General features: G+C 34.7%; 2 protein-coding genes across 5 annotated transcripts in view; one reads left to right on the top strand and one right to left on the bottom strand.

Annotated features, from left to right (window-relative positions):
- The window catches only part of LOC102677089 (follistatin-related protein 5-like), a 64180-nt gene that overhangs the window by 9850 nt on the left and 45334 nt on the right, over positions 1-8996 (top strand). The window lies entirely within an intron of this gene.
- On the bottom strand, positions 2059-4223 carry LOC102676807 (acyl-CoA Delta(11) desaturase-like). The gene is made up of 5 exons (XM_006608886.2): positions 3998-4223; positions 3618-3748; positions 2881-3086; positions 2472-2654; positions 2059-2350 (listed from the first exon to the last, which is right to left on the bottom strand). The coding sequence occupies exons 1-5, from the start codon at positions 4221-4223 to the stop codon at positions 2086-2088; spliced, it is 1011 nt and encodes a 336-aa protein (XP_006608949.2). The 3' UTR covers positions 2059-2085.

Here is an 8996-nt window from a genome sequence, read left to right as displayed (position 1 = left end):
TATATATATATATATATACATATATACATATACATATGCTCATGCATGTCGAGTGAAAGTGGTTGCCGTACGCAAAATACGCGGGACCATCATTACCGACCGGGTAATGATCGACCTGAATGAAAATTCATACGAAATTTCCGGTACCCCATACCTAGACCGAAATCAACCGGAATTGTTTCGATTTTGAGTTGAACAGCCCGTTAATCGACTTTAAACGACAAATGGAACTGGATTGGCGAACGATTAAAAACTTATTAAAAGCCGCTATTTGTCTGCTTGAAAATTTCTCGCTTATTTCGCGAGATTACCGATTTAATTTTGGATCGGTGGAAAATTATTATAATTTTCTTAATTGTAAAGAATTTAATTCCTACTCTAGTAGCTCTAGTAATTATTAATAATTTATTTTATTACGATAATACGCGATAAAAAGCAACGCTTTAGCTAACTTATTTCAAAAAAATTCGATCAACGATTAAGAAATTTTATTAGAAAATGTCGATAATTCATAATATTTTATAATATTTTCTTTATTCCTGTCTTTGTATAATAAATTTCCTCCCGAAAGTGGTCGGTTTCGAAGGCAACAATGAAAAGCAGCACACGGGTTGACAAGTCGAATGCATAAGGTAAACACGGTTCATTACTGCAGCATTCATTACCGTACCTTCTGAAACGACAACCCTTCGCCTTTGCTTTCACCGGTTTAATGCCGGGTCGGAACAAGGCCGCTTTTGGACAACTCTTCTACGGACTTCTTGAATAAATGAACAACGCGATGCGTAACAAGCCACGTTCGAAAACGTTTCCCTTTTAAAAGCGCTTCGCACGCACTATATATATATATATACATATATCGAAATAAATAGTTCTCACGTTTCCACGCCGCACCCGTTAGAATTTGAAGCTCGCAGCAAACGCTGCGAACCATGTTTAAAGTTTGCTGTCAGCTCAACGCTGACGGTTGTGTATGCTACAACGGGGGAAATTCGTGAAGTTCCTTGGCAAAGTAAGCCTTATTTCGTTTCATTTGCAAATGTTATTTGCATTTGCGAGACAAGCTTCCATGAAAGCATCCTGTACGCTTTCTCGTTTCACTCGTTCCATCTCCGATACAGTGTAACGTGTCACTGCAAATATCCTCGCTAATTAACGCGAATCTATCCCGATTACCTTCTGTAATCGCCCTTATTATGTACGTATTTTAAACACGGCCATTACACGTACAGTGGTACACATATTCGTCGCTTCGATTTCACCGATCCTCGTCTTCTTTAATAAATATACTCGAATATGAGACGGAGGGAAGTGTATGTATGTGTGTACACGTGTATAAACGACGAAACTGTTTATTCGTGCATTTATCGGTATTATGACGCGTACGTGCTCACGCATATTCCTGATCCAGACCGATACGCGTCAACGTGTTAAATAAACGTGGAGTGACAAGGTGAAAAGATTCGCGTGACGTCCGAAGCATACAAATCCGATGTCAAATATTCGATGTCGGTATTCGAGTAAAGAGGACGTTTCCATCTATTTAAAAATGATATCTCTCGTTAATCTATTTTTCCTTTCTTTTAAGATACGGATATTTGCAGGGAACCTTTAGGATAAATATTTCTATAATTTGGCCACCATTTTTTTTTTCTTTTTAGAATTTTTCTATTAACTTGATATTTAACGAATATATATATATATATATACTTTTTATTTGGAATTATTCGAATATATCCTCGTAGATTTCTTCTACGTATCTTCAATCTCTCTCAAAATTTTACAAAATTTTTTAAAAATAAAATTTCTTTTATAGAAATTCGTTCAAATTATTGAATATTTCATATTTCTCTGAGCTATTCTATCATTATTTATAAGAATATCATTTCTATCCGACGAATATACCGAATATATTTTTAAGATTATTCAAAATCGAAATTTCGAAGCTTCGAAATTGTGAGATATTTTTCTCGATAACGTGATCCTTTCTCTGTAATTCTAAAAATTTTTTCTTATATTCAAAAACTTGTACACATATTCGTTACATATCTTCATCTCAATCCAGTCTTTTCGAAATCTTTCCTCTCAACATCTCCGGCGTCCCCATAGGCTACTCGTGCCGTCACCCTTCCTCGCGATCGTACGATCGACCAACTCCTCCCTCGGTGTTTTTAAATCGTATGCCAACCCCACACGCGCCATCAACTCTATGAAACCGGTGGTTGGATTCAGGCCGTACGCGCCCAGTTCAGCAGCCTTGTAATCCCACGGGAAGGAGTGATGGTAATTATGCCAACCTTCACCCAGTGCGAAGAAAGACACTGCCGGGTTCTCCGTCGGTTTCACCCTCCTGCAGCCGGAGGAAACGGGGTTAAATCGCGCTTGAAAAACTCGCCTCGTCTCGCTCGTTTCAAAGTTTTAATTAACTTGTAAAGGAGGAAGGGAGTGATGAACAACGCGGCGAGACTTGCCTGTTGTACGGTCGATTTCCCCACATGTGGGCGAAACTGTTCACGATAAAAGTTGCGTGCAACGACCACACGTAGCGAATGAGGGCCGCGTGAACGCTTATGAACCACGTCTCGTCCCATGCAAGGATCGGCACCAATATCGGCATCGCGAAGCACAACGTGAGCATAATGACCTCGTAATACCTGGAACGGAGACAATAACTGGAGGAAACGTTAAGGAGAAATCGAGCTTTTTCAACGAGCGCAAATTGTTGCGCCTTCTGTTCGCGGAGAATATTTCGGCTTCAACTCGATCAAAATTCAACGGGTGCGAGAAATTCATGAATCCATTGGAACAAACGATGTAAATACGGTAAAAGCGCGTGCCGCGTTTCCTATGCCCGTCATTTCAAGGGGTAAGATGTCTTACTTGTCGAAGAATTTTATCACAGGATCGGCTGCGATGTCGCTCATATCGATTTTACTGCCGTACTCCTTCACTGCCGGGTCCCGTTTAACCATCAGCCAACCGATATGGGAGAAGAAGAATCCACGAGTCGCGTCGTGTGGATCAGCGCACGTTTCCGTGTATCTGTGGTGCGTCCTGTGGTCCCGTATCCATTTGTAAAAGTGCGTCTGATCGAATGGGAAAAAAATATCTGTGTGATGTCATTCGGGATATACTTGCACGACAAAACGATTGCACGTAATTCTCGATGTTCCAATGCTTCGTACGAAATATACTTGATGATATGGAATTTGTTTTATTGTATGAAGAGATAGAAAATAAAAAGTTTCGTATTTGTTCAGGAATTGGGAAAAATTTTCTCAATCTTATCGAACTCGCTGAAAATTATTAAATAACGTGCTATCTTTTTGTCGCGTACTATAAAAGCGAATATTTTTGACAATTATTCGAGATAATTTAATTGCTTCGTTATTGGACTTTTTTATTTTTCTCTGTGAGTATGATAATGAAAATTCAAGAAGAGGATAAAAGAATCTTTTAAATTCGCAAGATGAGAGATAATTGTGTGTTTTAAGTGATTCAATCAATTTTAGAAAGTATATTTTTAATAATTATCGAACGAAAGAAATTAGAATGGAATAATGAACGAAGGGGAGAATTTGATTTCGAAAAGATCTTATTAGAAGAGTTTAACTTACCTGTCCAGCCATGCAATACAAATAAGCCAAAAAGATTCGCAAAGGAGTCTTGGCGGAATAACTTTTATGCGCCCACAGTCGATGAGCCCCTGCTGTTATTCCGAAGCCGGCAACAACACCGTACGCGATATCTTGATGAAAATAACGTAACGTGAAAAAGAAAAAAAAAAAAACAAACTTTCGGTCGAAAGAAAAGTCTCGGCCTTATTATCTCCCTATTATTGAAAAAAGAATGAATGAAACTCAACTTTCTCTTGATAAAAATATTCGAAAAGATGATCGATAAATCAATTTGAATACTGAAAAAGAGAAATTCGATAAAAAGAAAAATTCGAAAAGAAAAGAAAGAAAGAAAGTAAAACGAAACACGATATACTTACTCCAAATCCATGTCCACAGCTTGGCATCTCGATAACCATTCACGAAACCGTAAACGGCGAGGAAATGAAGCACAATGATACCAATCACATTTCGCCATATTATCCGTAGCCTGGCCGGGGTTCGTTTCCCGGCGAGTGGAACTGGTTCCACGTCCTCCTCCATCTTTCGATGATTGTCGTCCTTCTTCTTCTCCTCGTGCCGAGTAGTCACCGTGGTGGTGTACATCCTCCAATCTCTCTCTCTCTCTCTCTCTTAATTTGAAAATTGATCGATTCCCCTGTTAAAACTTTCAGAAAAAAAAAAAAAAAAAAAGTCATCCACCCTTCCCATTAAATTTTACGATCGGCCGCCTGTATAAAATTTCCGTTCATTAAATATAATACGGATACTTTAATTACCTCGCACCATAGCTGCGTTAATTAATTAACACGATTACCCATATTGAGCTTGGCGATATGACTGTCAATTATACGTACGATATAAAAGCGGGGTAATTGCATGCACTTCCGTCGCATCATCGATTCTCCTCTTGTCGCGTGCACGAAGAGAAGAAGAGAAACACAGGCCGATAGGCGTAATTTCCCAGATATAAGGAAGTTATTACTCTATTACGGGCGGCCATTTTCAGAAAGAGAGGGCGAAATGTCTCGAGCTTTTGACAAGCTTGATAAATTTATAACTTTACTGTAGAAATGCATTAAGCGATGGTGAAATAAATTACGCGATTGAAGGAGGCAATAAGCGCCCTTAATAGTCTTAATTTAATTGAGCGCTCGTTTAATGCTACCGGCGAAGGGGATTAGGGGGAATAAAGTCAACCGTGAGGTAAATCTAGGAACCATTTTTCATTTAAGGCGATCTAAGGTGTATTCGCTAAACGGTGGGATCCGATGCTGCGTAAATGCGATAAAATAAATAATGTTTTCCATTTCGCCCCAATTAATATATTTCGCGATCATCGAGCCTTGGAATGGCATTATCGATGACTAACGATGTGGAATGGATCTTGGATTGGTGGATACGATCAAACATCATCGTATTTAATTTTTAAGAAGATGCGAAAAGGGTGATCGTAAATGGGACGAGATAATAGGAAAATTAAATTAGATTCTTCTAATTTCTATTTTATTCATCGTTGGAAAGAATCATTGGACGTCTATTTACGAATGATATTAATTTTTTACATTTACATTGTTTCACTCTTTTGTATCGAGCTTAATATCCCAGTTATAAATGTAACAGTAACATTGAAAATTTAACTCCGCTGCGTTTAAAAAATTTAACTTGTTTAATTACCAGGTTAAAAAATTATGTACTTGTGATATTTTGCGTTATTACTTTTGATAATTCAAAAATATATGAAAGATAACTAAATGTTTCATTGTGAGGATTAGGTTTATAAAATGTTAGATGTTAAATTATGAAAATTTTTAATCTGAAACAAAAAAAATATTAATGTTAACATTATACACGAACTGGTAGCAAATTAGATATAGTTGATTGCATAATGTAGCTACAGAAACAGATATGATTTCTGGAAAAATTCATTATTTTTGTGATCATAATCATCGTTCAATATATATCACGTGTAACTTTATCATAGGACAGAAAACAGAGTTTTCGAACGATAAAATAAATTCGAAACAGATTAAATTATCCACGATGCAATTTGATTATTTACAGAGCACATTTGAATCGTGCAAATTAATCGATAGAAGAAAGAACGAAATCCAGTCGAATACCCAGAGAGATTCAATCAAAAAGTTTAATGCATTCGAAAACGATTTCGTACATCGTGAATTATTCCAGAGAGAAATTAGACGGATAGAGAAAGAGAGAGAGAGAGAGAGAGAGAGAGAGTGAAAGATCCTGAAAATTCTTTATCGTTCTCTATTATCGCTTCAAAATGAAACTGGCATAGAAATTTTATTAACCGGTTTGGAATCTGTTCAACCGAAATACGTTCAACCAGATGTCCGATTTTGCATTAATAAATTCGATTGGGAGACGTACGATTCTGCATCTGATCGGTGCATAAAGCCACGACTACCGTATCTGCGACTTCCGTGGCGCGGAAAAGATATTTCACGATGTATGGAAAGCTTCCTTTTCCTTAGCCGATACGATATATGTTCGTAACAGTTTGACATCGAACGAGTTACGACTCGAGGGATCGGTATTATGTTATTTACGGAGGATTAACCTGCTTGGACAATTTCAAAGAAATATCAGCTTGTCTGAAATCGAGATCCTCGTAATAAGAAAAGAGGTCGAGTAACGTGATACATAAATTGGAGGTATATTGGCAACGTTGGCAGTTATAAATTGGTTAGTTAGATTTTATAAAATAAATGAATAAGCTGAAATGTTATTTTTACTTAAAAATTCAAACAAATGGATAATAAATTAAAGCTGATAAATCATAATAATTATGAAGATAAATTAACCTTTTGCGGGTACGTAATTATTTGATATAAATAAATGTAAAATTGCGCGAGATAAAATGCAAAATCGTGCTGTTACGGGCCAAATATCCAATATGCAATTTAAATATAGAGATTTAGAATAATAATAAATAAAATCATTTCTGCAAAAACAGAAATCTACTAGAATAAAATGTTTATGCAAATGTAAACGTAAGAAGAATTTTGGGAAATTTTAACTTGTTATTAATTAAAAGAAGAAATAATATCAAATTTTTATATACTATACTAAAAATATTACAAAAATTAAAATATACTTGAACTTAATTAATTAACGTAACAAATATTATAACAAATAGCGCAGAAATTTAATTTCTCGTAGATCGAGAATTAATTGACCTATCGTTTAAAATAAAAGAAGAGAAACGATAATTTTATCCATTTTCATATTAAACTTATAAAGAACGCGATACCATAGATATTAATAATAAACATTTTCATATTATACACAGCATAATAACAGTCAACGTTCCTCCAATCCACGATACCCGTTCGCAATAAATACACGTAATCTCGTGTCATTAATATCTACACGGTATGCACATTTTGACAGATTGAAAATAATTGCCGATATTTCATCACACACCTCTCTCTCTCTCTCTCTCTCTTTCTCTCTTTCCACGCCGTTACTCTTGCGATAATAATTAGAAATTAATTCAGTGTACGCTGGTACCGTGAAAAAATTATTAATGCATATGTATTCAACTGCTAATCTCTTCTCTCATTAACCACGGTTCCTTAAACCGTGTTCCTGTGAAATAGCCTTTCGAAATTCGGGAAACGATGATTTACGACACGTAGCGGGCATCAAACCGAGTTGCTGTCGCAACTTTCGCTCGTAAAAACCTTGTCTTTCGACACGATGGCAATTTCCTTCTCGTTTTCTATGCCGGATCATAAAAATTGGACCCATCGATCGGCGGCGGCCATGTATCTTGTGGCCGCGACACGAATGATGAACCGTCAAGCGAACGGTATCGATGGAACTGACACGGCGAGTACACGTACGTTGAAATTATTGTCCCGTTGTTCTGCCGTGATACAGTGAAACGTTTGGCTGACAGCTCACTGTGACGCTCACGATAACGTCGCCGATAAACCGAATTGAATTTTCGGTGTTAATATCCAGGGAAGATCGGAGATAGATTTTAAGCAAGGATCGCCATCTATCGCCATCCTTCGTCGATTTATTCGCCTTCCCATTTATTCGAGCTTCGCGAAGAATAAATTTGGAAATTTTGAATAATAGAAGATTCAATAAAGTTAACGTGGCTTCGAGATTGTGATTTGTGTAGATGTTTCTACGATGGTTATTTTTATTACTAAAGCTATTTTGTTATAATTATTGGTGGTTATTGCTAGGTCTCAGAAGCTTCTAATTTTTTTATCTGTTATTCTAATTTTTTTTTAAAGTTATTTCATCGTTAAAATAAAATTTTTGAGGGGAAGTTTGGAAAAAAATTATCATATTTTTATTTATTTTTAACCAATTTTGATCTAGATAAAGCACTCAAGGTGTAGAATAAATAATTAAAACTACTCTCAGGTAAACATTAATCCATTAGTTACTTTTAAGTTAAATTTAATTATATTTCATTTTTATATTATCAAAAATTTTTATTATTTTTTTTTTTTTTTGAAAGAATTTTTCTTTGCGCTTATCAAATACACGAAAAAATTCGCTAAAAGAATATATATTCGCATATGTTTGAAATCACGTAAAAATCAAACGTACAATTTTTCGTTATTTCGTAAAAATAAATAAAAATATGATACTTTTATCGATTGAAATCTTGTTTTAGATAAAATAAAACTTTAAAAAAAAAAAAGAGTAGAGTAATATTGTAAAATTGGAAAAAGTTAAATAAAACTAGACAGTTATTAAAACATGAAATATATTATTAAATATATTAATATTTAATCTCTCATTGATGGATCTCGTCGTCGACATTCCAAATTTAAAATTTTTACAAAAGAAGCCTAAAAATATAGAAAATGATCCATTTCTTCCTTTATCATAACATTTAAAATATTTGATTCAAAAATTAAAATACACGTAAATTCTGTGTAAATGTTATTTATGAGAATTAATTATACTTCAATTTGGATTTATTTTTTTAAATAAAAACACGAAACAAATTACTATTATTATTCAATCTCAATATTCCCAATATTAACAAACGCTTATATTTCTTTAAATTGGATTTGCTCCTTTCTACTTAACTAACCAAATATCTCCTCTGCTAAATTTCGAATAATAAATTGAATGAATAATTAAATCATTGATTAACAAATTTCCAATTAATCGCAAGAATATTCTAAATATAAACTGAATAAATTACCAATAAATAGAAACTTCTGCTAACCAAATTATACCAATGCCCAATAAATATTCATTTCTTTGATCTTTTATAAAACTTGTACCTATCCATCCAAATCCGCTACTATTATTTTTATATTTCGAATTTATTTTTATAATTCGAATTAAACGTTTCATTTCGAAACTTTATCTAAT

This window comes from Apis dorsata, unplaced genomic scaffold (assembly GCF_000469605.1).
Source record: "Apis dorsata unplaced genomic scaffold, Apis dorsata 1.3 scaffold_50, whole genome shotgun sequence".
Classification (NCBI taxonomy): Eukaryota; Metazoa; Arthropoda; class Insecta; order Hymenoptera; family Apidae; genus Apis; species Apis dorsata.
This window is presented reverse-complemented; position numbering and strand designations above follow the sequence as displayed.